The sequence below is a fragment of the Rousettus aegyptiacus genome, unplaced genomic scaffold, assembly GCF_014176215.1.
Source record: "Rousettus aegyptiacus isolate mRouAeg1 unplaced genomic scaffold, mRouAeg1.p scaffold_m13_p_14, whole genome shotgun sequence".
In the NCBI taxonomy this organism is placed as follows: domain Eukaryota; kingdom Metazoa; phylum Chordata; class Mammalia; order Chiroptera; family Pteropodidae; genus Rousettus; species Rousettus aegyptiacus.
This window is the reverse complement of record NW_023416289.1, coordinates 8,410,518-8,438,306: the sequence shown is the minus strand read 5'-3', so window position 1 is coordinate 8,438,306 and position 27,789 is coordinate 8,410,518. Positions and strand designations below refer to the sequence as shown.

General features: G+C 45.5%; 2 protein-coding genes across 4 annotated transcripts in view; both read left to right on the top strand.

Annotated features, from left to right (window-relative positions):
- Positions 1 to 4,172, top strand: part of CSNK2A2 (casein kinase 2 alpha 2) — a 35,439-nt gene extending 31,267 nt beyond the window's left edge. The window contains exon 12 of one of the 3 annotated variants that reach the window (XM_036231319.1): positions 3,740 to 4,172. The gene's annotated coding sequence lies outside the window, so the exon portion shown is untranslated. Of the gene's footprint in view, positions 1 to 1,009; positions 2,576 to 3,739 lie in introns of those variants that run through there. The other 2 variants (XM_036231321.1, XM_016130095.2) reach the window with 2 other exon arrangements.
- A 7,417-nt stretch (positions 4,173 to 11,589) lies between these two features.
- CFAP20 (cilia and flagella associated protein 20) lies at positions 11,590 to 22,781 on the top strand. The gene is made up of 6 exons (XM_016130102.2): positions 11,590 to 11,913; positions 19,723 to 19,802; positions 20,515 to 20,626; positions 21,233 to 21,421; positions 21,785 to 21,895; positions 22,383 to 22,781. Exons 1-6 carry the CDS (start codon positions 11,830 to 11,832, stop codon positions 22,386 to 22,388), a joined length of 582 nt encoding a protein of 193 aa, XP_015985588.1. The 5' UTR covers positions 11,590 to 11,829; the 3' UTR covers positions 22,389 to 22,781.
- Positions 22,782 to 27,789: the final 5,008 nt, after the last annotated feature.

Here is a 27,789-nt window from a genome sequence, read left to right as displayed (position 1 = left end):
GTCTCCCATGCCCCTCCCCACCTTTTTAAAATTTGCCTGTCTGGACCAGGCAGGCGGAGCCTACTGGAGGGTCTTGGTGAAGTAGTAACCCCGTTTCTTTCCCTTGGGTCCCCAGAGACAATACAAGCACCTGGAAAAGAGTCAGGTGGTTTACTGGTGCCTCTCCCCGCTTTGGTTACGAGTTAGGAGGTGCAAACATAGCCAGCCTACCTGTCCTTGCACTCCGCAATGGCTTTGACACGGGAGTAGTTCTTCCTTTTTATGCATACGGTTTACTTTTCTACCACCTGTGCTTTTACCTCTCTTCATGCCTTAGACATACAGCAGAACCAAGTGTAAAATGCTTACTCCTTTCTGAGTCTGGTCTTGACACCCAGCTTGCTGGCCAATTGTGACTGCAGGTTTTTTCCCAAACTGAAGTGAGTCCAGACCAGACCTTTTCTCCTTTACCTGTCTCCAAAATCATTTTGTGTCCAGATGGACCTAGCTTCCCTGAGAGTTTAGCCTGAGATTTTAGAGCATTTACCTGGGTCAGGAGGTGATCTTGGGACCGAGTTCCAAAAGAGGACTGTGAGTGAGCGCGCGTGCGCGTGTGTGGAGGAGTGGGAGTCTGGTCACGTTTAGAGTAAGCCACGGCAGGTTTACCCACCCGACGTCCTTTTCAGCATATTTCTTAAATTCATCTCAGCAATTTTCATTAGACACTTTGTTTGCTTCATTACCTTATGACAGGTTAAAAGTGCCTATGACAGGACTTAACTACTTCCTAAGGAAAAGCAAAAAAAAAAAAAATGTGGGGAGCAGGGTAGCGTTACACTGTCATCTCAGGTACTGCCTGTGTTCAAGAACACAGGCCCGGTGTGAGAACAGAAGGTTCCTGTGCCACATGCAGATGGTACATCGTAGTCTGTTGACCACGGGTGAGCACAACTACAAGGTTTTGCTTCAGCTGAGAAATCCTGCGTTGAGAGCAGAACTGCTAATATTTTCATCTGTGGTTTGCTTGCAGTTCACTCTGCCCTGGATCATATCAGCTGGTCTGCTCCCATCCTATCCGGTCCCTGTGGTAGGTGCCTGGGTGGGAGAAGCCATCAAATGAATAAGCGGACCAAGCATTTCCGGGTCTCCTTACCAAGTAGAGGAGTGCCAAGGCCCGTTCTGTGGGCCGCTTAAACGTCAGCTGCTCTGCCGGGTCTCCGAACAGACGTTGGTCTAGCGCGTCGGTGCCCACAAGGCTCAAAGCAGTGGATTCCCTTGCAGAGAAGGAAGGTACTCTGAGGCTGACCAATCAGGAGGCAGCAGAGCTTGTAATCTGGGGGTGGGGGGGCTGGGAGTGGCTGGGGTAGGGGGCTCTTCAAATAAGAAAGGGAGCCAATAAGCAAAGCAGTCAAAAGCGGAGCTTGAGGGAGCATGACTTCTTGAGGGGAAAGAATTAGGGGCCACGGAGCTCATGTTCTGGAACGTGGCCTGCGATGGGCTCTGCCCCTGTGCCACTTCCGGTGGAACTGATAGGGGGTGCTCTTGAGGCGGACGCTGAGCCCCAGAGAGCTGGCGGACGAGGGTCTCAAGCCTGTGCCTACTCAGGGAAATGACTTAGGTTCTCCCAGGTGCTGCACTGCTGAGGAGGGAAGCAAAATTATTTTGAGAGACAAGCTTAACAGTTGGAAGAATCGTTATATATGCATTGAAATGGACCTAAGCCCAGTAAACGTTTAATGCAGTTCAGATTAAATGATTTGTTTAGAAACCTGTGTTACTGCATGAGCACCCACAGGAAAAAGCAAACTTCCCTCCTACAAATAAATAGGAGTGGATAATAACTTACCAGAGTCAAGGTCATTGAAATAGAAACCCTTTTGAAAGCAAAGGGTCCACATGAGCACACAAAGCCAAAGTCTGTCCGCGAGCTTAATAAATCGATAAGACTGGATAATGTCCTGCCTTTGAAAACTAAGCCCAGGGTGGGAATGGGAGAGGGAAGGTGGCGGGGAAACACCGCGCTAAGAAAACCAGGAATTACACGCTTTTTAAGCCACATGGATGTGTTAACGAAAACGACCCCACACAGGCTGTGTAGAAGCTGGGGACAGCGATGAGACGGGCTTATACAGGTGGTGCATACTTTTGTGTTGAGACTCAACAATGTGCTACAAATGTGACGCTTAATCCTGAACTACATGTATTGAGGATTGTTTCAAAAACGGACTTTCGTTGAATCAATAAATTAACAGTTTTTCACTTGCTGGCTTTTCTTGCTGTATGTGGTGACTAAGAGGTTGGGACAGAAATCTTGGCACCCAGTGGAAAGCTTGGATAAATCTTCAAGAATCATGGAGCCGACTTTACTTCTGTTTGCCGAAAAGCAACGCTGCCTGGTTGGTGACCCTTTACAAATGACTATTTCAGACTCAGTTGGCCACCTATTTGTATCCCTGGATGACTGATACATGATTTCTGTGCTGCTGCTCTTAGAGGAAAGGAAAATGCCATGTTAAATCCTGTTTCCATAAATAAAAATGTTGATCATCACCAGCCTTCCCAAGTGGGAGGCGAGCCACTGCTCCGAGGACCATAAGCTTGCGTTTCCTGTCTCTTGGGGGAGAGGAGGGGTAAACCTTGGGCTGCAAAGGTGTGCATATGGTGGTTGCAGTTAATTAATCCCCTCGATGTGAAAACTCCTGTAGCAGGAAAGGTGGGACAGGTGTGTCATGGAGGGGATTATTCGGTTTCTTGGTTCTCACTCCTGAATCGCACGCCTCTTGACACCTGCTTCTTGGGATCGGCCTGTTGTATTGCACGACTGGAACCTTTGTGGCAGAGTGTTCTGCATTTGTGAAAAATCTCTCCCCGCCCTGTTCTGTGCATCACTAGGGGACACACGCCGGTGTCTGGCAGATGGTAGTGTCTGTAATTAGTGTGTTTTCCTCTCCCTGATTCTTCTGTGGAGTTGGATGCTTGGAAGTCAGTTGCTAGGATTGCTTAAGGGCAAACAGTGGAGCCATTTTTTCCCTTAACTTTGCGCGCCACGTGGGCTTTCTCAAATACTAAGCAATAGAACCCTTCCTTTACCCAAAGAAAGTTTTCATGAAATGATGTCTCTGTGTGACAGCTTCCCAGTCCCTCAGTGCTGTGGGACTGTTCTGAGACATGCTGCCAGAATTCTGTGGCTGGCATCTCACTACCTGCTGCACTGTGCTGGACTTGGACAGGGCGGTGGTGTGCAGGCCATGCCAGACGGCCACCTGCAGGGACAGTTAAAAACATTTGAGCTCCATTTTCTCTCAGAGTAGACTTGGCCCTTTCCCTCTGTGAATACAGTCATGTAGTCCTTAGTCCCAGGCTGTCCTTAGTAAAGTGGATCAGGTCTGATGGGGATCAAGGGATGGATTGCCAAACTCGAGGCTTGGCTTGCATGGACCGGTCAGCATCCTGGACCCGAGAGAGAGGGAAGAGACTCGGTCACACATGGTGTCCAGAGCTTTCCCCTTGCTCTCGCAGAAGGCTGTGCAAAGACTGTCTCTTAATGGTGATCAGAAGAGGAAGAAAAAGGATATTATTGGAAACCCAAAATCATAGTTCTTGCTAGGTTTTACACAAAGTGGTGTGGTCAAAAGTCAAGCTCGCGTACTATTCCCAGCTTTCTTCAAAAGAAGGAAGCCATGTGCAAGTGGAGGCCTGTCCTCACTCCTGGTCAGATTGATTAATGCCATCTTTCCCCTCCTCCCGTCTCTTTCCCCAGGTCTGTTGCGGTTCCTCCCACTTTTCCATAAGCAGAACAAGAACCAAATCAAACGTCTTAACGTGTGTAGAGAGATCACGTTCCGTGAGCAGACACAAAACGGTGGCGGGTTTGGCGAGCATGAACTAGACCAACTGAAGGGCAGCCCACCACCGTATATCAAACCTCACTTCCGAATGTAAAAGGTTCACACGCCTTTGGCTTCCTGTTGACTTCCTCCTGACCCAGAAAGCATGGGAAATGTGAAGGGTATGCAGAATGGTTGTTGGTTACTGTTGCTCCCCGGCGCCCCTTGACCCGTCCGGTGGCCACCTGTTTTCCTAGCAGACTGCAGGCTCCACAGCGGGGGAACGGGGGCATATATGGCATGATGGGCAGTTACATATTATAATTTTAAAAGTATATATTATTGAATAAAAGGTTTTAAAAGAAATGTATGGAGAGTTTTCAGTATGGAAGGGGCCGTTAACCGAGACCCGTGGCCACAGAGGACTGAGTGAAATTGAAGAGCATTTGTGCCAGGTTCTAGCCCGAGGAAAGGGGACATCCCCAACGTGAGTAGGGCCAATTTAAGGATGCTGTTCACAGAAGTTGAGGGATGACGAGCTAGTCCTGGTGATTCAAGGAGACTCAGTCGCCGGCAGAGCCCCGCTTTGCCTTGAACACATTCATCGTTCCTTGACGCCTCCCTCCAGAGCAGGCGAGTCACCCGGCAGTGTGTTGCCTTATCCCCTTTTCTTTGCCTTTGCTCGTGCCTCCGTATGTATTACACTTGCCGATCCTTTCCCCTCTCCCCATGCTCCCTTCTGAAAAAGCATCTTACCGCGAAGGATGCTTGAGTCTGCTGTCGTGAGGCAGGGGAGGGGTCCGGAATTCCGGGTTCAGATCTAGATCCGAGTGCTGCTTCTGAGACTCCGGGGAACTGGAGGGAAAGCGGCCCACTCAGTGTAAGCAGGGACGGAGTGGACGCGCCAGTCGTATTAAGGGAACAAAACCTATTTTACAAATGAGCCTTCTGTCACTCCCACTGCAGGGAAGGGAAAGCGGCAACCTGGTGGCTGCCCAGCCTCGTTTCTGGCCATGGCCTGTGTCCTCCCACTTCCTGTAGACGGCAAAAGCGACAGGCAGACCCCAACACCCAGGCGGCTGGGGTGGGGCGGCCGCTTATTCTCCACAAATGCCACTTGGTCCACAAAACATTCTCTCTCCTGTCTTCTCTGCTGCTTGTCCTGAACAGGTGACTATGGGAACCCAGGTGTGGATGCTCAGTGTTTGAAGCCACTATGGGGGAAAGCAAAGAGGCCCCTTAGGGCCACCACAGCATCACAGTGTCCCTTGGACAAGCTTCCGACATATCCCAGCAGCTCCTCAGGTGTGGGAACTCGAGACCGCATGTCCCCAGACACGAGCGAGCGAGGGCCCGCAGGCCCACCGCCAGCAGACTGTGAGGCCAACGGGACACCGAATGGGTGGACTTGCTGCTTTCCAGCTCTGTCACCGGCCTGCTGTTCTCAAGCAGCGTCCCAAGGCCCTTTTTAGACTTAATGTTCTGCAGATTCCCCTTGGTCTCCCAGCCCTCTGGGGCAGCATCTCGACACCTCGCTATGAGCGTCTTCCTGAAGCTCTTGTGGACGCGGCCCTCTGCGTGTGTGCGCTTATCTCCGTCACATGTCATCCTAGTGTTGACACACCAGCGTCCCAGGGTCTTCCTAGACAGGAGCAACCTCTTTGGAGCAGGCGCACGGTAGCCGGTCTGGGGTTCCTCTAGATGCTGTGAAAGATTTGAGCGCCAGCTTCGTCCTCCAGTTTCTGTTCTCAACCAAAGCGTCCTTTAACTTCCCTGTGTGAAAGTTTTGTTTTCCAGAAACCTCTCAACCAAGATAATCTGAGTTTTTGTGGGTGATGATTGTTCGGTGGGAGAGTGTCTGGTTGTAGAAAGAAGAGGAAGGAGGAGTTTGGGCTTAGGTGATGTTTTCCCGATTACTGAAGTAATGTATGCTCACTGTGAAGTATTCATAGGATACATCAGAGTAAATAATGAAAGACTCCCCACCCCCAAACCACATACACACAACTTATACAGAAACTCCTCCCTTGGAGGTAACCACGGTTAAATTGGTTGTATACCTTCCAATTCTTTTCCTATGCATTTACTAACATTTTAAACTGTAATATTTATTTTTACAGAAATGTAATCAGACTCAACATTCTTTTTTCTCCAACTTGTTTTCATTTAGTTTTGAAAATCTTTATATATCTACCTCACTCCTTTTCATGGCCGCATAGTATTCCATTATGTGGTGTGTCACAGTGGAAGTGATCCTTTACTAATAGACTCTTATCGGTACTATTACTCTTATAAGTATGTCTGTGTTGAACAATTTACACATACATTTTTATATGGTATGTATGTTTGTGAGGTAAGAGAAGTACTGTATGATTTATTTATTTTTTTAACAAAGGACAGTTAAGATTGAGAGAAAGCAGTCTTCCATTCTCTTCTCTCACTGGTATAGGTTGGAACTGTGATGCCTTCAGTCATAGGACTGTTGTAGTGCTCTGTCAAGCACTTGGGGCCTAGTGCCCAAGTTCTGTGCCTCTCTAGGGGCCTACAGAAATGTTTGAGACCTGAAAAAAAAAAAAAGGCATTAGCTCTAACATAAGGAAGTCATAAAAGAAATATAAATGTGATTAAATGTGCTTCCATTCCTGTGAACTTCATTAATCGTTAAATTCAATATTTGCTTTTAAAAACATTTTTCTCATAATTAGTAAAGAGTCGCAATCACCAATTCAAATAATTTCAAAAGCAAATTCTAAGATCTTTCCAAATATTATAAGAAAAAAGTTATCAAATATGAAGAACGACTGCCTTTTAATATGTTTGCAATGCTGTGGAGAAGCCTTCAAAAGTAAGCATGCAGAGGGCTTGCGAACGTCTTAAAACATCTCTGGCCAGAGGGGTGGGTGGCGGAACGGATGAGCAACGCTTACAGAATATTCCACAAACTGTTAGAATAACATTCATCTCAAAAGCATTGTGCTAAGTGAAGAAGCCGGACACAAAACACTACCTACGGAATGATTCCATTTATATGATATTCTGGAATAGGCAAAACTGTAGAGATGATTTATGGTTATCAGGGTTTAAGGGGGTTTTGGGGGGAGAGGGTTTGACTAGGGGTAGCACATGAAGGAATTTGGGGGGTGACGGAACTGTTCTAAGTGTGGCGATGGTTATATGACTTCGTGCCTTTGTCAAAATTGTACACCAAAAAGGGTACATTTTACTGTATGCAAGTTTAAAAATAAACATTTAAAGGTAACAATGTACAGAGGCTCAACAGAGCCCCATTTGAACCTCACTGTCAGATTAGCGGGAGCCTCATATACCCACCACTGGCTCTTTTACTAATGTCATCAGAGCTGCTGGAGCTGTAACCACGGAAGCCGGGGTTCAGTGGTCCTCCCTCTGCCAACCAAACACACCAGTCATTCAGACACTCTTAGGTCTTTGCTGCCAGCTAAGGGGTGATTCTCCAGGCACAGCTCCACACCTCGTTGCTATTCCCATCCCCATCAGCAAGGAGGGGTGAAGAACAAACTCCGCCTTACAGTGTGTGTAAAGTCCCTCGTGCCTCTTGGAGGCCAGGTGCTCTGAGTTTCTGGGCTTGGATTGAAACAAATGGATGCTGTCTACTGGGATTTAGCATCTGATCAGCGCTTTTGCGCATTTGGATTCTTAGAGCTCCTCGTGTTTTAAATAATGTCTTAGTTATTAAAGCCATACATTTAAAAATCCAATTTGTCTCATGTCTAAAATCAACTTACAAATCTTGTTATAACTACAAACTAGTCGGTTTTGTATATAAATATGAACACTTTTACTTAATTTTTGATCAATGCTCAATTAATTCAAAACTTAATGGGTTAAGCCATAAACGTTGCTCGCTCACATAATCTGGTTTTCTTAGACATTTCAAAGTCACCTACATATTTAATGTGTTTGATTTGTACACTTTCAATAGCTAATTTGAAAGAACTAAAATCTGATTCAATCTAAGTACCCAAATACTAAATATCTAAGCCTAAACTTACAGATTTAATAAAATCTTTTAAATATTCACTGTTTATAAACTTAAATTTTTAGATATTTTTAAATTAAAATATCACAAACCTAATTTAAAATTCCTTTAAGCATTTCATACTCAAAGTACTGGATCCTCTAACACATTGAGTTATCTTAGTTCCTTCAAATATCTTAAATAACAAGCTAATGTCACAATAATCAGAAATTTATTCTTTATTTTGACATGGATTGCCGATAACATGGGTTTGATTTACTAGCCATAATTATTTTAGTGCGCGTGTTTTGACACTTCATTAAGGTAACATATTCAACCTAAATGCAGGACTGTGATTTGTTCATGGTCAGAGGTTCTGATCTGGACACAGGACAAGTCGCTACTTTTGTGATGGTTCTACCTGAACTGCAGGCTAGCAAAGCAGGCCCCTTCCTGTAGTAGCAGGATTCCAAGACCACTCCATGTCTTGCACCTCACTCAATTACTTCACCTCTTCTGCAACTTTTAATGACCTGATTCAGGTTGGTTGAGTTTCTGTACCCACTGCCCAGACTGTAATCACTTTACTGCCTTACTCTTTTCATTTATTACTTCTTAAAACTGACTCATTTACCCCATTCTAATTGTATAATCATTGAAGGAAGCAACTTATTAGCAAGATTTTTCTTGTGTATTGTCCTTACATACCTTCTTGTTGATGAAAAGAAAACAATCCTGAAGAAATGTGGTGTTTAATGTGTGTTTCTGTGAGAGACATCTGTAGTCTTAGGTTAATTTGTTCTACATTACCTTTGAAATAAAGGTAAATGTCAGAAGTTACCATTTGGCTCTAGCTCATTCGTTCGTTCGTTCATTCATTCATTCATTCACTGTGCGCCCATCATGGTGGTGGCATTGTGCTGGGTGCTGTGTCACATGCACAGAAGACAGTCTGCACCTGGAAGAAGCATACCCAAATCAAGTCTACAGTAGGAGCAAACTCGTGTTTGCCAAACACTAGTTTATGTTCTCCAGACCTTTGATGAATCTTTACTGTTAGCCAAGGCCGTGATCACAATGTCAGGAAGAACTGAATATAGTTCATGTGGACATTCACTGAAAATGAGTAGTTAGAAGTGAGCACTTCTATTTCTCCATCAGCTTGCTCATTGAAGGGCCATCTATTGAAGGCACTTAGGCCCATACATGCTCAAGGTGTTTCCACTTTAATTGGAGCGATTACATGGTCAATGAAAGAAATGTGAGCAGGTGGTCCTAATTCTGAGCAGATCTCTGTTGTCTAGAAGGGCCTGTTGCTGCTGAGGCCAGGAGAGACAGAGCTTGTGCTGGGCCTGCAATGACCAGAAATCCCAAGCCTGTGACTCTAATTCACAGATTCGACACATAATTATCACCTACCCCTTTTTTGCGGGCATTCGGTTGGGGTACTGGAAATACACCTATAAGCAAGACAGATCAAATTCTCTCAGAAGCTCAAAATCAAGTGCAGGGAGACAAATAACTGTATAGATTATCAAGTGGTTATAGTGTTATGAAAAAAGAATGAAGTAGCGTATGGGGGATGAGTAGTGGGGTTTTGGGGTGCTACAAAATTATTTTCACTGCCCCCAAAGTCCTCTGCGCTCTGCTATTCATCTCTTCCCACATTCCCACAACCTTGGCAAGCACTGATCTTTTTATTAACTCCATAGTTGTGTCTTTTCCAGATGTCAATAAATGGACTCAGACAGCCTTTTCAGATCGGCCTCTCACTTAATATACTTTTAAGTTTCCTCCGCGTCTTTCCATGGCTTCATAGCTCATTTCTTTCTCATATTAAATACTATTCCATTGTCTGGATGTACCAGTTTATTCACCTACTGAAGGACTTCTTGGTGGCTTCCAGGTTTTGGCAATTAAAGCTGCTATAAACGTCCATGTACAGGTTTTGGAGTGGACATAAGCTTTCAACTCCTTTGTGTAATCACCAAGGAGCGAGATTGCTGGATCCTCTGATAAGAGTATATTTAGCTTGCAAGAAATCTCCAAACTGTCTTTCAAAGTGGCCGTACTGCTTTGCATTCCCACTAGCAGTGAGTGAAAGTCCCTGTTGCTTCACATCCCTTCTAGCATTTGGTGGTGTCAGTGTTCAGCGGAACAGAAGAAAAAATCCTGCAATAGACTCAAGTGCACATGAAAATCTAATGTATGATAATTGTGTTTCCCCCTAGGATATTTTGAAAAATTTAATAACAAGTGATAAATTATTCGCTGGCCTTAGTATATAGAGTCCCGCCAAACCATTAAAAAATAACAGTTCCATATAAAAAGTTCTGACTTTCTACTGTCATACAATTCATATATTTTCCTCCCATGTCTGGAAATTCTGGCTCAATTGATCATGGGGTTGCTGTGAGGATTAAATGATTTAATAAAGGCTAAGGCGCTTAGTAGAGTGCCTGACACATAATACATGCTCAATTGAAATGAACTATTATTAGCTCTGATGATGACGAAGTTAGCTGCAAACTTTTTTCGTCAGCCACAATACCCAGCACAGGACCGAGCACGGAGTATAGTATTTATGTAGATAATCAGTGAGCGACTGGTCTCCAACATTTTGGATTTCTTCCACACTTGAAATATCACAGCTTATTTTATGTCTTTAAAGAGAATGATCTGAGTATTAATTTTTTCAAAAAACTCCGGCCGTTGAATCGACTCAACCAGCTTGACTTAATTTTGTTTAATTTTCTCAATTTCTGCTTTTTCTCTTAATGTCATCTGGCTTTCTTGTTTTCTAATAATGCATTTAAGGAGATATATTGCCTTCAGAGTATTGCCTTGACTGTACCCCACAAGTTAAGATATGTGGTGTAGTCTTTCTTTTTTATTTTTCCGCTTTTTCATTCCAGCTATTTTTTTAAATTATTATTTTTTAGGTGCGGCCATCCTTGGTGGACCTCACAGATTGCAAGGACCTTGTCAGTTTACAATCCCTTTTTTAAAAAAGGCCTACAAGCACCTGGTCTTCCTGGTAGTCTCCCATCCAAGTACTAACCATGTCCAACCCTGCTTAGCTTCCAAGATCAGACAGAATCGGGCTTGTTCAGGGTGGCATGGCTGTAGATGAATTTTAACTTTTTAATTGAATTGCTTACTGAGAGTCTGAACAAAGTCTTTGCTGGCTAAATGAGAAGCTGAACTCTTTTAGCTTCAAAAGAAAAAGGACACTTGCTTCCCTAACCACAGTCAGTGGGACAATGATAGTTGTTGCAGGTCCCTATGTGGTGTCTTTATAGTGACCCTAACAATAAAAAAAGCAATGATGCTTACAAGGCGCTTAGCACAGTTATTGATCAATACTGCTTAGCTGCTTTACCCTTATCTTGTATTAGCATTCGCGAGACTCCAGGTGAGCACTTGCTTAGCCACGCCACTTCACCGCGCCTTTCTCCACTTCTATTTTGTGCTTCTAACTCCGTCTTGCCCTCTAGGGGGCGGGGCCTGATCGTCCCGCCCCCGACCCCACCCCCTCCAGGTTTCCATGACACCACGAAGTTTCAACAACACATTCTGTAATCCTATGTCTCCTTCCGCCCGAGACAACGATAGGAAAAATAGTCCCTTGGCAACGGAGTTCCTTTCATTAGGAGGCGGAACTAGGGCGGAACTTAAAGGCAGAAGGAACAGGAAGTTCGTGAGCTCTGTGGCGGGATTGGGCCCCGCGGCCTCAGGGGGCGGGCTCAAGTGGGCGGAGGGATCCATTTTAAGCGACGAGCGGCCCGCTGCCTCCATTTAAGACGAGAAGAGTGGCGCGGGCGGCAGTTGCTGTGGTTTCTGTCCTGGGTTGTTTAGGTCTTTTGGAAGCTGAAACTCACGGACGCAGTGTCCCGCGCCCAAATCCAGAAGTCAGCAGCGCAGCATCCCTTGTTTGATCCAAGGCCGGCCCCTTGATCTACCTTCGCCACTAGGTGACCATATCTGGGTTGCTCCCGCGCGGCCGAGGGTAAGGCCGCCTGCGAGATGTTCAAAAACACCTTCCAAAGCGGCTTCCTCTCCATCCTCTATAGCATCGGCAGCAAGCCCCTGCAGATCTGGGACAAAAAGGTAAGGGGCTGGGGCCACGCCCGGGCTTTGCCCGGGGTCTGGGGACCGGTAATTGTGTAGAGTTGGGGCCAGGCAGTCGTTGCCTTGCCCTGTCCCCAGCCTGGTGTGACTGAAGCGCGAGGTGGAGCGTCGTGGAAGCACCGGTGCGAGGGGTACTTGCGGGTGGGCGTGGCCGGGGTTTAAGTGTCTAGGGCCGTGGTGCAGTTAGATCAGTGTGGTCCGTCGCCGCAGTCAATTACTCAGAGCTTGGTTTCTCCATTTATATAATGGGATTGATAGTGCCGGTGTCATAGCATGAAATTCGTAAACTTACTTGAGATTGTTTTGTGGACGTACAGATGAAAGAAACTGCTGTTCATTGATTCCACAAATATTTACTGATACCCTATTTTGTGCCAGGCACTGTAGTGGGCACTAGACACAGAGCTTTTGTTCCAGGCATCCTTAACCAGCCAGAACCAGTCATGTTTGGGTTTCATTTGTTTGCCTCCTTCTTTTTATTAGTTCTGAACAAGTCAAAATTTGGCGGCCTTTGGCACCTGCTCCACACACCCTGTGACTCGGGGTCTGTCCTGTGCCTTCAGTGTATGTATTTCTCAATCAGGAAAATTGCCAAATGGTGATAAAAGTCTTGACTGGTTTAATGAACTCACAGCGGAGTACAAGCCTCATTATCTTTCTTCAGCCATCCACAGGATGATGCTTTCAATGACCCCAGGAGATTGACCCTGTCCACTTTTGGGAGAGGTTGGGTACAGGACATGTATGTCTAGCACTCTGTGAGTTGATCTGCACTTTATTACATTGGTTTTTTCATTTTATTTCCTTTCTATTCATTTGTTCGTTTATTTTTATGGTGACATTGGTTAGCGAAATCCAGTAAGTTTCAGCTGTACACTTTAACAATAAAGCATATATATATGTACACTGTGTGTTCACCTCCCATAGATTTCTTTCTGTCACCACATATTTGACCCCCTTTACCCTGTCGATATTTCTTATGCAAATTCCCAGTCGACTGTACTCTTTTTTGGTTATAAGTTAGAGTAGGCGCTCTGCCGTGGAAGACTAGTAATCTAGGGTATAATGGTACTGCCCTCCTGGAGGAGAATGAAGAGGGATTGTATGTTGAATGATGTTTTTATAGAGATGAATATGGAATAATCTAAATGGGCATTTTATTGGTAACGAAGCCAAGAATTTTGGATATCATCTCAGAACAACTTTCTGTCTTCCCTTATCCACAGATGAGAGTTTGAGGTCGTATAGAGATTGGAAAAGAACATGACAGCCTTCTGTCAGTCACTACTAGGGAGTTCTGCATTCTGCAAGCATCTTTGAGGGTGGTGTATTTGTAATGTTATTTTTATAAGAGAGTTGAAAGATCTGAGTGCAATGAATTTGAGTCTTACGCATATATGAAAAATATGACAAACTCTTTCACAATGATTCTATCCACAAGCTGATGCCGAGAGTCTTACATAGGAAAGCAGTTCCCTTAACCTTCCCCCTGTATCACTGAGGTTTTCAGTGTTGTTCACATTGAAATTAAACATGCTTAAGCTCTGAAATTGCACCTCTACAAAGAGAACCTCTAGTGAGTGTACCAGGATACTGGGTGAGAACTTTGTAAGGCTTCTCAGCTATAGCTTAGTTAATGGGCTGTCAGAAGTCATGGAAAAAGTGGCCTTGCTTGCCAGTTGAACCTGGAATTATAACAGTGTCAGTATAAGGCAACTGAAATAGAGAATGGGACTTGATCTAGGAGAGGCTTTCAGAGCAAGTCAGGGACCTTACTAACACGGAGTTCAGTGGTAGGCGAGGCCTCGGCATTTCTGTTAGGTGGAACTTAGATGATTAGAGTTGCCCATTTTAACTCTTCTGGGCTTGATCTTCTGTAGTATGTTTTATTTTTCAAATTCAGTGTTTTGACCAGTCAGTATGTTTACACACAGAATATAAAAGCAAAGTAACCATGGTGCAGTGTGTCCCTTAGCAACGCCGCTAGAGGTCGGATGGTACCCTAATGACATAAACAGGTGTGAAAACATTGTTTGACTGTCAGGGTTACGTGAAGTAAATGAAACAGGCGTTTTGGCAAAGAAAACCTTTAGAAGAACACTCGTTTTAAGCAAAATTCTTATAATAGTAAAAGTTAATTATACATTTCCACTCTTTTTATTTAAACTAGATTGAAAAGGGTTTAGCTGTGGATTTTTCCCCTGGTACAAGGGAAGGAAAGGGAGGAAAAGGGAAAGTTTGAGCAACAGCTAGGTGACAAGCGCTGAGTAGATTTGGGGAGATACAAAGTTGAAGATACTTTCTCTGCTCCTGAGAATAAGGCAAAATTGTAATAAGGGAAGAGCTTGATGGACAGAGGGAAGGACTGTCCACATTTATTTAGAAATGACCCTGACCTAGTCAGTAGGTACATATTGGCTATAGTTTTCATTATTTCGATTTCACAAAACTTTATCATTCTCCTTCCTGAGTTTATGGAGAGAGAATTTCTGTACTTTGTTTTCTGTGAAAATAATCTTGGAAAAATTAGGTTTGGTTTCTCTTTAGGCTCTGTGTCTCCTTACGGATATGAGGAGTGGATGTCATACCAGTGAATTTACAAACTCCATTTTTGTGAGTGTAGTTACATTTGTAACACCTGCATTTATCAGACACTCTTTGAGGTCACAGCCCCTTTCCCTGTCTCAGCCTTCAAATCTCACCTTAAACCTTATTTCACTGGGAGCTTAAGTGAATGATCTCTCACTAGACTACAAGTTCCTTAAGGGGAAGAATAGTGTCTTTCCTCGAAACCCTAGTGCTAGAGCATGACCGGCTTTGCGTCCTGGCTCTGTCCTATGTCCTCTGCTGTGTAACCTTGGGCAAGTACTTAACCTACTCAGTTTTCTCCTCTTGTAGTAACGCCACCTCCTTCTCATAGTTATGAAGATGTATATAAGATGCTTCACAATAGTTTTAGCACACAGTAGTAAATCAGGCAGGGGACTGAGGAATTGGCTCAAGAGTAAAATAGTTTATAATCGAGCCCAGTGTTCAGAGGCCTAGGAATAAGAAGTACAGTAAAACCAGAGTTCTGAAATTAGAATAATTCAGTCGTTGTACCATGGCTTTCCTAGTCCAAAATCCTTAACGTGGTCTGTGCCTACTTAACTAGTTTCCCAGGCTCACCCCCGCCGGGTGCCTGTCTTAGCAGTTACCTCCTGCTAACCTGAGAGACTTCCTGTTCTCTCACCTTCAGACTTTTGTACTTGCTGGTCCCTCTGCGGGGTTCACTCCTCCTCTACATCAGTCTCTAGGTCACGGTTTAAAGACCCTTCCTCAGGTTAATTTATAGTCACTTATAGAACCTCTGCTATTTATCATACTCATCGCACTTGAAATTAGCTTCTTTTAAGATGTGTATTCTTGGCTAGACTGTAAGCTTCCCAATAGAGATCTTTGTAATTTTTCAAACCAAGAGCTCAGGAGAAATTAGGGATTTCTTAATGTTTCCTTAAGTTCTGGGCCCAGCAAGTATTACATTTATTAAGAGACTCATATGTAATGTAAACGTTATTTCTGGTTTTTAAAGAAAATACTCGTAGGTTCTATTCCTACTTAAGCCTGTATAAAACATTTTCAGTCTTTACCGGTAACATCCTAAAAGTCTATAGATAAGAATGTTAATTCATACATGCTTCTGTCTTTCTTTCCTCTCGCCTTGTCTTTCTCTTAGCTGCTTCTGATCCTCCCCTGTTCCCAAACTAAATATTAGAATCTTTGTGGTTGTTGCTGCGTAGTATTAGATTCCCATTCCCTGTTCCTAATTTAAAAAATGAACAAAGTCTCTAGAAAAAAGTTCCCACGCCCTAGCTTCTAATTAGGAAACTTGGTTGGTCCATGTTAAACTGATGTAGTTTCCAGTAGCAGTGGGAACATTTGGATATGAAGGTTGTAAACTGTTTTTTCAGACTCTCCCTGGGTCGGTCTGACAATGTTCCTCATTATTCTGAGTAACAGCTTTCACTATAATTGGGCGAAGGCCTGGGTTTTACTTATACTTTCCCTTTCAAGGCCCTGTTAGGAAGAGACTGGTTAGCAATGCACATAATGGTCCTTACTTAACTAAGGGTGGTTGTATATGCCTGTCTGCCCTCTGGATAGTTTCTGTTAAGTGCAGCAAAGGAAAAAAAGCCTTTGACCCATTGGAGCCAGCAAGGCCAAGGCCTTGAGTCAGAGCTATGCCCAGTTCTCCCCACAGAGGTCTCCCTCTGCCTGTCTTCTGACTTAGAGCCCAGCCCCTACCCCAGAGCAGAAATGTTCCTGCTGAAATGGACAGCTCTAATGGCTTAATGTAAATTGGAACATGTGTCATTAAGACTAGGATGCCAGATGGCTGAGGGTTCAGCTGTCTGCCAGGATAAGTGGGTGGAGCCAGAAAAAAATGAAAGGTGGGGGTAGGGAACGAATACAACTCATGTGTTATTTTTAAAACACTTGTAGAAATATAGAGCATTGGCCAGCTTCCTTCCTATCCCAGTAGTATTTTTTTTCCCCTCAGCTTGACCCTCCTCCCTGGGGCTTACATTGAAAAAAAGAAAATCAGTGTTCTTTATTAGTTGCCCCAGCAACCTTGGAAAGCTGGGGAGAGTGGTTGCAAGAGGGCGTGATGGTTCCCTTCTCACTGAGCCTGAGAACCATTCTGATTTGTACTTGTCAGTAGCCTGGGTTCTGAAGCTTCTCAAGTACCTCCAGCTCATGCCTTGGGGTGGTAGGGGAGGGGTGAGTTCATGCAATGTTTAAAATGTAAGATTGGCTTAATTTATTTAGTTTTGGAGGAATAAAAGACTTGTAGGTCACACTTTGGTAGTTGGAGTGTGGCGTGAAATACAAATAAAAGAATAAGTCAAAAACAATTGACACTTTGTAATTTAGAGAGGGAAGTAAAATTAGACCTGCATCCATCCTGAGCAATAAATGCTGACTAGTTCATTTTATTTTCATTTCAACGCCAGGTCTGTCTAGTGCCCTCTGAACTGGAAGGAGCTAAGGAAAGGAAATTGATGCTTTCCGAGGCCGTATATCTTGTTATATGTGTTTGTCAGAAGCCGGACTGAGGAGGAGGTTGCTTCCTGGAAGACCTTTACAGTTTAAAGCAATGATAGCTATATTATGTTGCCAGGCTAGTTAGGACGACGTGCCTCAAATCGTCCATCCTCGTTGCCCCTTCCATCCTAGTTTTAGAGCCTGGAGAAGAGGCTTTGGGAAGTTTTCCACTCTTTAAGTGCTCATATCTCTGATTTATTGCAGCCCCCAACCCCACCCCATTCTTGTCTTCCAGTGAGTTTGTATTTGCAGCCCTTTGAACTTTGTAAAGGAGAAAAATCATAATTCACTAACAAATCAATTTAATTTAATCTCAAAGCTCAGGCAGCTTGTAATAGGAAAATACTCATGTTTTTCTTCTTTACGGACTGAACTTTCTCCTTGGGCAAAGCTGCCCTTCGCTTCTCTCAGCACCAGCCAGGTTAAAACTCTAGAGGGAGTGGTGAGAATTCCTTTGAAAAAAACTGCCTCGTTTCCTCTGAGTTCTCTTGTTTTGGAGCTACATCAATTAATTTTGTAAAAATTAAGTTTGTGAGTATGGTTTTTGATGTGTGGTTGAAAGAAATTTCTCTTCAGGAAGTGATTGAAAGTCCAGCTAGAAGCTCATCTCTGAATCAGAAGCATCAGGCACTTAGTCCATCTTGGCTTTCAGTCTGTTGGCGTCCACATGCAGGATAAGGCATTGTTTTCTTCTGGAAAGACCTCAATAGTCAGATTTGCTAGAATGAAGTCATCTGCTATAAACTTTGAGATGGGCAGAAGGCGAGTTTCCTAACATTCGCTCCCTCTGAGATCTGGCTGGGCTTCCTGGAGCTGAGGGCGGCTTCTTGCTGACTCTGGCTGAGAGACCTTGGGGGTGTGAGATTTGAGGCCATACTTTCAAACAATGTTGGATAAAGTGCAACGTGTTGCCTTTCAGCAGTAGTAACCCTTGGGCCCTAATTACTTCATCCTTTCAATTTAACCAATTGTTTGAGTGTTATGTACCTTTTTAAGAAAAAAAATGAAGTTATATTACAGAGAATAATTAGTGGAATGTTCTAAAATTAGTGTTTGCTCTTATCGATGTGACTGTGTCACTGTATTTGGGAATAACTTCTTGATTAATTCCTCCTTCACCACTTTGGCTGGAGGTGAGGCGGGCAGCGTCGGCGTGTGTTAGTTACCCAGACCCGAGCCTTCATGCTCTTAATCTCCCTTGGAAAGAGGCCTAGAATCCAAAGGAGGGCATCGGATGTCGCCGGCTTTGTTTGAGAAGCACTTCAATGTGACGTTTGTGTCTTGAGAACCCAGGAAATGCTATATTGGCAGTGCTCTGGGGCCTGTTCACTCAGCATTTCCCCCTGGCAGTGGGCACCACAGGGTGATTTGCGGGACCTCAGTCTTCCTGCCGGCAGCCTCACGGGCTTCATGATACACCCCAGGACCTCTGGCTTCCTCTAATAGTCCAGGGTGAATATGTTATCCAGGAATTTTTAAAAAATCTTCTTTGAAGCTATTCATATGTGCCAACTCTTTGGGTGACAAATTCCAGAAGTCAGCAAATACTTGAATGCTTACTTTAGACCTAGCATGGTACTAAGCATTGTAGAAGATACAAACGTGCTTAATACTTGACCCCTACCCTTGAGCATATACTTCTCTGAGGAGACATGACTCGGTTTCATTTTGTAGAAGAAGATGGGCAGCGATATCAGATGTCACCTGAGGAACACCAGGCGCACGAGTGGATCAGATTGACAGTAACAGAGCTCAGAGACTGACATCTAAGACAGAATGACATATTATTAATAACCTGTGTTGAAAAATACAACCATTAGACAGACTAGACACTGTTCTCACCCTATGCAAATCTAACGAAAAGCCAAATGATTGAGTAATTGGTTATGACAGCCCAACACAGCTATTTTCACTATGCCTAGAAAAAGACCGTATTTGTCGTTGATGAATCCTGTTCTAAACCTGGTTGATTTCCTTGTGTTAATACATTGAGCCCTAATAGTCCAGCCCTGTCTCAGAAGCATCTTTGCACATGCTCTGTCCATGTTAGGTGCTTAAGAGTTTGTTGTTTGAAGATAATTCTTTCTAATATTTTGAGAGGAGGAAGCTGTATTGAGTATTGATTCCTTCCCACTATGTACCTCCTACATATGCAGGAAACAGTACAAAACAGTGTTGGTTAAAGTGCGAAATTATGTGGTCTGGGCCACATGAACCGGAAAAACAAATTGGAGAGAAGAAAGGTTGGTGTGGGCCGAACATGCTAAAGAAGGCTTCTGCGTGTGGCACCGATGGGACAAGTTCATACTAAGTGCCACTGAGGAGGCAACCAAAATATGAAAGCATTTTCCTCTAGGTTTCCTCCTTCGTGCTTCCTCACTGTCTTTCCCCTGTAGGGACTCAGTAAACGTTAGCCGAATCTGAACTGGGTTGATTTCTTTGGGAAGAAATTTATCCTGATTTACAGATTGCCAAGTTGCCTGCGATTCCTGTGCTGGTGGATGGTCCCTGTGTAGCGATAACAGCATGGTTTACTTGCATAAAAGCTTCGACATAACATGTTACAAACTGTAGTGTAATGCCCCTTGGGCCACCATGGCTTTCTTTAAATGGTCCCATTCAGCCTTCAAAATCTTAACAAAATTGTTGCCAAATATTTCAGTGCTAACTTCTTTGAAACTAGTTTAATTTTCTTCCGTATAGGTGCGGAATGGCCACATCAAAAGAATCACCGATAACGACATCCAGTCCCTAGTGCTAGAGATCGAAGGAACAAATGTCAGGTAGGTCGCCACTCCGTTCTCCCAGAGACATTGTACTCCAGGGGGGCAGTACACCAGAGAGACGAATGGCACGGACTGCCCAGTATGAATTCAGCTGCTACTTAGAGCTTACCTTGGGCAGTTGACTTAATCTCCTCGGCCTTAGTTTCCTCATCTGCAAAATGGGGATAATAACAGTATATCTCCCTTATAGGGTTGTTGTGAAGATTATATAAGTGAATGTGCATAAAACACTTATAATCCGCTAAACACATAGTAAGCACTATGTAAGAATTAGCTACTAATTCTAACCAAGGTGTGCGTGTGTGTGTGTGTGTGGCGCAGAACGGGGTGGGGTGTGTTGCAGTAATCACCCAGTGGGTGGCCACTGTGGTTTTCAGTGTCACAGGGGTCTTAGTTTTTGTTTTCTATCATTCATTCGTTCTCTTGGACCAGAATTGGCTCTTCTCTCCCTGGAAGAATTTGCTCAGATCCATTGGTCTGGCTTTGCTTTTCAGGTATTTTATCGTTGATGTCTAGTTCGTGTTAAGCTTTTGTTTCAGAGTCCAGCATTTTTTAAAGCATTGGCTGACTTGAGGGTTGAGAGATTTATTGGTCGACGTATCTGGATCTTTTAGATCTGCCTTCCAGCTTGTCCTCTTGGACCATGTGTTACTGCCGTGCGTGCCACAACGGGGATTAGTGTGTTTATTGGTATTTCCTCTTTCTATAGCACCACATACATCACATGTCCTGCAGACCCAAAGAAGACATTGGGAATTAAACTTCCTTTCCTTGTCATGATTATCAAAAACCTGAAGAAATATTTTACCTTTGAAGTACAGGTGAGTATGTACATCTGCCTGCGTACACTCTTGGCGTACCGGAGAGGTATCTGGTCAACTCCTAGGGGAAAGGCGGCCCCAGGAAAGTATCTTTATCCTTTAGTATGTCTTCTTTTCTGCTTTTGCTATACGCTTGATTTGGCCCTTGTTATTATAACATAAATTTGGTATTAGTAATCAGAATCTAATGCCAGGTTTTAAAGAAACACAGTAAACATCTAGAAAATCTAATCCATAGCTACAAGATTTCAAAGCTTAAGGGTTAGAGTCGTGTCCATTTGGAGAGTAAACCATTTAATACTGGGTTATGGATGGTCTCTATTCTAGTATTTTATTTTTCAAAGGGAAGAACGTTTATGATATCCTATGGTCTGAGAGCATGATGGGTGTGTCATATGTCATAAGCAGCTGGTGTTGTCTTGACAACAAATAAGATAAACTTGCTACTTCCAGGCCATCTGCATCTAATGTGACCCGCGTCTGGTCTGTTTATTCTCCCTTGGGTCTCAGCCTTAGGAAACTGGGCTGTGGGAGTACAGGTCCTTGGCGTAGCAAGATTGCTGCTTCCAGGATGGAGTGAATGTGACTCTTGTCTATATTTGAAAGGTACTAGATGACAAAAACGTGCGTCGGCGGTTCCGGGCCAGTAACTACCAGAGCACCACCCGGGTCAAGCCCTTCATCTGCACCATGCCCATGCGGCTGGACGACGGCTGGAACCAGATTCAGTTCAACCTGTCAGACTTCACTCGGCGGGCGTATGGCACAAATTACATCGAGACGCTAAGAGTGCAGGTTCGGGGTCCTTTTCCACATGGAGCCCCAAATGGGAGAGGGGGGCATGGGCCGTTACTGGCTTGCGTCCCATGTGACAGAACAGTGTGGGTTTCTGGCTCAAGTTCCCAAGTTGCTGTCTGGTGGGCTTGGACCTCAGAGGGGTCCAGGACTTATTCAGGATTTTGCTTAGATCCAGTGGGAGAAAACAATAAGCAAAATCTCCCTCTCGTCACAGTCCACCCCCTAGGCCCCCTAAGCCTGCGAGTTGCAAAACGGATGCAGTTTTGACACACCATGGGGGGTGGGGGCGCTCTGGGAGAATCGGCAAGTGAGGAAGGACAGTCACATTTAGTCTCTCAAAACAAGTCTCTGCATCCGCAGATCCACGCGAACTGTCGCATTCGACGGGTTTACTTCTCAGACAGACTCTACTCAGAAGACGAACTGCCGGCAGAGTTCAAACTCTATCTCCCAGTTCAGAACAAGGCGAAGGTGAGCTGGCCTTCCTCCGAGGACCGGGCAGTGGGTCGGGGAAGTGGGGGCCTGGAAATTGCTCTGTTCTAAGAGCTGAGCCGCAGAGCCTCTGTGTGGACGAGGATTGCGGAGAGGCTTTCCATCTCCATCGTAGACCCCAAGCCTTCCCCACCTGCAGCGCTGAACCAGGGACGATCTATCAAGTGTCCCGTTACTGCTCCCTCCACCTCCACAAGATGAGCCCGCCCCGCCTGAGGGGTGGGCGCCTGTTCTCGCCTGCCCACAGGCCTTCCGCTGGAGCCTCTTTCTCAGCCCCACGTGGCCTTCAGCCGATGGGTCTCCCCCGACCCAGTGGTGGGTGCTCCATGCCCGCCTCTTGCTGACATGTATGCATTGCCCCGCAGCTCAGCATCCCCTCCAGCGGCACAGTGTCAGCGGCGCCGATCATCTGTTTTTAATGATTTAAACTGATGCCTCTTTCCTGTTTTTTTTTTTTCCCCTCCAGCAATAACTGGAACGCAGCTCAAGGGGTAGACCCTGAAAACTATCTGGAGGACAGTGCAAAAAACAAATACTCGTATTAGTTCCCTGTGCTGTGTTCTTTTGTCTACTACTTGGTGTCCCTTGTCACAGACACCAGTGACCATGCCGTAATGCCACAATCGCATCGTAAGTACAGTGGGGGATAAGCCGTCTTTTGATACGCGACTGCTGGAGTTCATCCTGCTGCCTGCCCCAGAGTGTGGGAAGATCCATTTACCACGAACTTAGAGAATTAAAGATGTCCCATAAGGCAATATTTCTTTCTACGGTTTGTTCCTTGTTTTATATATTATCTAAATATATGTATATGCTGTGTAATACTCATCTGAAAATGAATAAAACGTTATATTCTTGGTTTGTACATTCGTTTTTAGTTTGTATCTTTTTTAATGGTGACATTTCTCTTTCCTTTGGGGTATGAAAATAGAACTCTTTCCAAAGACACCGTGTACAGTCATGCTGTGGAGTAGCCTGCAGCGAGCACTTAAAGAACAAGGCAGATCTATAGATACTGTTTTGGAACAGCTTCCAAGATAAACCAAATGGAAAAGAACATGAATAGTGTATGACTAATAGAGACATCTTCCTAGGGGTTGGGTCCTAAGTCAAGCTCAAGACAGAATGGCATATAGTCCAGATGCCATTAAACACCTTCCGAAGGTGTCATATTGTAACAGCATAAGCACAGCGAGTGTCCCTTAGCACGGGGACAGGTCACCAGTTCCCTATTTGAGCTCCAGATGAAGTGCTGGCCTTGCATTTAGGAGCTTATAGGATAAAATGTTTTTTTAAACACCAGAATGAATGACATGAGAGAGCTTGCCCCACTCTCACTGGAGGGCGTATGCTCAGTGCAAGGGCCTGGCACAAATAGTTACATGTACAAAAGCTTAAGGCTTAAGATACAGCTAAGGTATGTAACACTTCTCGGGAGGAAGGCAATTTGGGGCAGAGCAGAGCATATGTGGATACTGGGAGATGGTCCTGAAGGATACACCTGCACCAGAACACTTCTTACATCTGGAGAGAATGGTTATTGTATCATATGCACGCTTTTTGTATAAAAAGTATTTTTTGAAAGATAATATGTAATAAAAATTTCAAAAGTCTAAAAAAGAACAAAAAGCCTTCATAGATCGTGTCATCCCCAAGCACTCCCCCTGGATTTGGGTCCTTTCCACAGAGATGAGGCCGGAACTGTCAGCACCGCCATTTTGACCTCGTTAGAAGTAAAAGCATTTAGCGCCGAATCCGTCGAATCACTTGAATCCGTGACGTTAAATGGCAAGAAGCACTCTCTTCCCACCTGCTGTGGGTAATAAGCCTGACCAAATCTCTGAGGAGGGTGAGGGCTGCAGGAGGTGGAGGGCTGAGGGGAAAGGCGTTCCACTGCTACCTTCTGTGACTGTGTTTATTTCTCACAGTTGTCAAGTGTCTGGCACTCGAGGGCTCAGCCAAGACGACTTTGCCCTTTCCGTTACTGCTGACAATCCGACCGGAGCCACCTTTCCCACGGAGTTGCCTCTCACCTTTGAGAGCCATCGGTCGTTCCGCATCACAGAGCACCCGTCAGCCCAGGTGACAGCCCCAATGTCGTCTCGCTTCTCCATCCTTCACGTTAGCATCGCTGTCATCAGGCTCCATGTGCCTGTCTCCCGAGCTCTCGAGGTTACAGTGGGAATCCTCAGAAGGGAGTGGGGGCGGAGTGGTCAGGGCCTTCAGCAGAGCTTCCTGTCTCTGGCCACTGTATAGTGAAATCTTCCCTCCAATCTGGAGTCTATTAGGGGATGAAAGATGCTTTTGTGGAGGCCAGAAAACCCAGTTAACTTTTCATCTCCCTTTGGAACCAGGACACCAGTGAAGTGCTCCTGAAAAATACAGTTCCTCACTCTCCGCCACACAGAGCCCCCTTCACCCCTTGGCACTTGTCAGACTATGTATGGGGATTACCTCACCGCCCTCTTTGGGGTGGAAGGCAGCAGCTGTCGACTTCCCAGATGCTTCACATATCCATCCGAGAGGAAGTGAGGGGGTGTTAGGGTGATGGGATGTATTATCTAAGCTGGCCCTGGGCCCCTGTGAATTGTGGCATCAGTGACTGCTCGGCCCCTTAACCTCAGCCCCTTCCAGCTCTAGTTGTGAGGTCGAGGGAAAGAGGAAGGACAGGCTTCAGGGGTGACAGGCCTCCTGCATGGAACTGAGGCCCGAGGGACCTCAGACCGAAAACGAGCAGGCTCGCAGTAGCCAGCTCCTTGGAAAGCATGATGTGTTTTAGAAGGAATTACCTTCCAAATGGGACTGTTTGTTAATTGGCATGAACTTGAGGGGACAGTTGTGCAGCCATACCCAACAGGGCTTGTCTTGGGGGAGAGCAGGTTCACTATAGCCCTTATTTGCCACTGGCCCATTGGCTGCTGCCCCTGCAGCCAGGCCAACGAGACCCACTGTGCCAGACCAGCCCCCTCCTGGGGCATTTCTCAAGGAGACACGTATGCCAGGCAATAGCCCCCAAGCTGATTTCCCTAGCACCTCAGCTGCTTTACCCAGAAGCCTCAAGTGTCATGGAATCCACTGAAAAAGATCTTGGAGCTCTTGTCTGAGTCCCCTCTGCCCTCATTTTACTGAAGAGGACACTATAGCCCAGAGAGACACAGCTAGCCCCTCTAAGAGTGGCAGGGGTGGAACAAGGACTCGGGTCACCTGATGGGAGTCATATGCCAACCCCGTCCTCCTTTGTGTTGGCACTCTCTGTGTGGCTGGCTCTGCCCTTTTGATAGAGGGCATTGACAGGTCAGATGATGTCCACCTGGGTGGCTGGGCCAGGCCACCCTTGGCTGCTCAAAGACCAAACTCAGCTCTGCCCTGGTTCATTACTCTAGTCGCACATCAGGTGAACTCCAGGGCCTGAGGCTGTGGTAAGAAGCTGTGGGCCGAAGGTTCGTGTTTGACTAATGGACCACGAAAGCAACACGTGCTCATGGGAAGTTCAAACTGTGCCAAGACTAACGTGGGGCAGAAGTCCTAGTTTCCATTCCCGAACCGAAACTGAGTGGGCCAGGCAAAGCTCTAACTACTTTACAGGTGTTTGACACAGGAACTGCTCCTGTCACTTTACAGATATCATTTTGCATATACAAAACTAGGCACAGGGATACCCCTGGTGGTGGTGGCAGGTCTCAGACTCAGGTGGTTTAACCCCTGCACTGGGCTCTTCAGTCACTACACTTCTTTGACCTGTTATTTGCTCATCAACAAAATTAGCCTGATGATGAAACATGTGAAACGCGCCTCAGAGCTGGGCTAGAAGAGGGTGTGTGCGAACGATAGCTTAGATCTGTTTCGTTACGGTCACACGATGGAATGTTACACAGCAACCAAAAGGGACACATTACAGCCAGGTGCAACAGCGGACGGGAACCACACAACCGTCGCGCAGAGCGGAGGCAGCAAGGCACGGCATATGATTGTATAGAAGTGGAATTCCATTTCTATACAATTTTTAAATAGGCGAAAAAGGCTTGTTGTAGGACGCATTTGTAACTGACAATCTAGAGGACTGAGCATCTCAAAGCTCAGGAGGGTGCTTTAGCTGGAGTTGGGGGTGGGGGAATTACATGCACAGTTGAATATATTCTTTTGATTATATTTCTCAATTTTAAAAAACTTCGAATTTAGGTCCTGGTCTATTAAAATGCAGGCTCTTGGGGCCAAGCTCATTAAAATGCAGATTCTCTTTTCAGAGCTCTAAATCTGGCCCAGAAATCTGCATGTTAACACCTTCCTCTGGGGGGTTTTGGTGTTTCTGTCACTTGAGAAGCTGCTCCAAGTTGGAGTGAGCGAGAGTTGGAGTGATACTTCTTGAGTGTAGACAGGCCAGATGCTGGGAAGGAAGAAAGCATAAAGCAACCTTGCCCCAGGCACAACTGCAGCTAATAACCTCCCCCTGCCCCCTGAAACACCTTACGTTGCCTTTAGACCAGATTCTAGTATGTAACTTTTATCTCTATACCTTTTCCACAACCTGGAAGTATGGAGTCCTGCGATGCAAACCATGAGTGCCTCTGGGCCGTGCAATAGAGTCTCTCCAAATTGTAAATCCAAAAGGCATTGAACATCTGGATGAAGCATGAGCCTTGGAAAAATTGTGCCTCTTGGTATCCATGGTATCTGAATCAAAGCAGGAAAAAAAAAAAAAAACTGCAAGGGATGGATATGGAAACGCACTGGGCAGAACCCCTTATTAACGGGGTGGAAAACATCACCCAGAGCCTCTGCTGTTTTACCGCACGAGGTGATAAATGTTAATAATGGCCTTCGTGAGTTCATCACTCGCATTTCCCCCAGTTCTTGCCTCCATCCTGTCTTAAGTTGTGAATCCTCCTGGTATTTGGGAGGGAATACAGTAAAATCAGTAAATACAGCAGAATTGGTCCACACATGACTAGCCTTCGGTTTCCAAGTCGCCGTCCAAAGCCGTCTCCTGTCTTCTGAGAGTGCCCTCATCTTCACTTGAACCCTGGGACCTCTTCTTGGTACTGGGAACTACTAACCTAAGCCAACATGTCAGATTCTGGGTGACTGTCAGGATCCTCCAGCTGTCAGAATAGGAGAAAGCTGTCCTCGCCCCCTCCAAGCTGGCTACCTGGGGCTGTCCCATGAAAGCAGATCTCATACCACAAGGACAAAATGGATAATGAGTGTGCGACAAGGACTCATGTCTGTTCGCTCTCCATGGGGCATGTGGGGCTGTGTGGACAGGAGGATTAGACTGAGAAAGCAGGATCGCACGGGAACCCACCGCTGCACGTGTGCAGGCGGGGGGCGGGACGAGCTGCAGGTCCCGTGGGAGTTCCGTACTGAAATGTTCCGAAGGTTTTAGGTGGCCAGGTTTGCCAAATTCTTATGCCCCATTTTAATGGGGATAGAGGTACCTACATAATGTTTCTGGCCAACCCCATATTGAATTGGATTTTGAATCTCACCAATGAAAAAGTGTCTCTGATATCGCTGCACTAATTACAGGGCATGAGAGGTTCATTCCCAGAGGTGGCGCTTCTTTTGGGCAGCGTGCTGGCGGAGGGGTGGTGGAGGGGAGATGCTTTACATCCAAAGCTTCTTTCTGGCACCCTTGCCCCCAGGAAATGGAAGCAAACTCAAGGAAGGGAAATGAAAATCCTGGAGCTTCCTTAGCTGACCCAGGTGGACCACCTGCCCTCCCCTGTGGGGTTTGGCATTAGCTGTCCTACTGTACCCCCACTTGCCCCTGATGAAGCTGTTGAGGCCTGCAGGGTGCTTCAGGGCACCACCCATTCTCCAGAAGGCTGATTTCACCTGCTGTGAGGGACCCGTGGCCACCCCCTTCCCCTCCT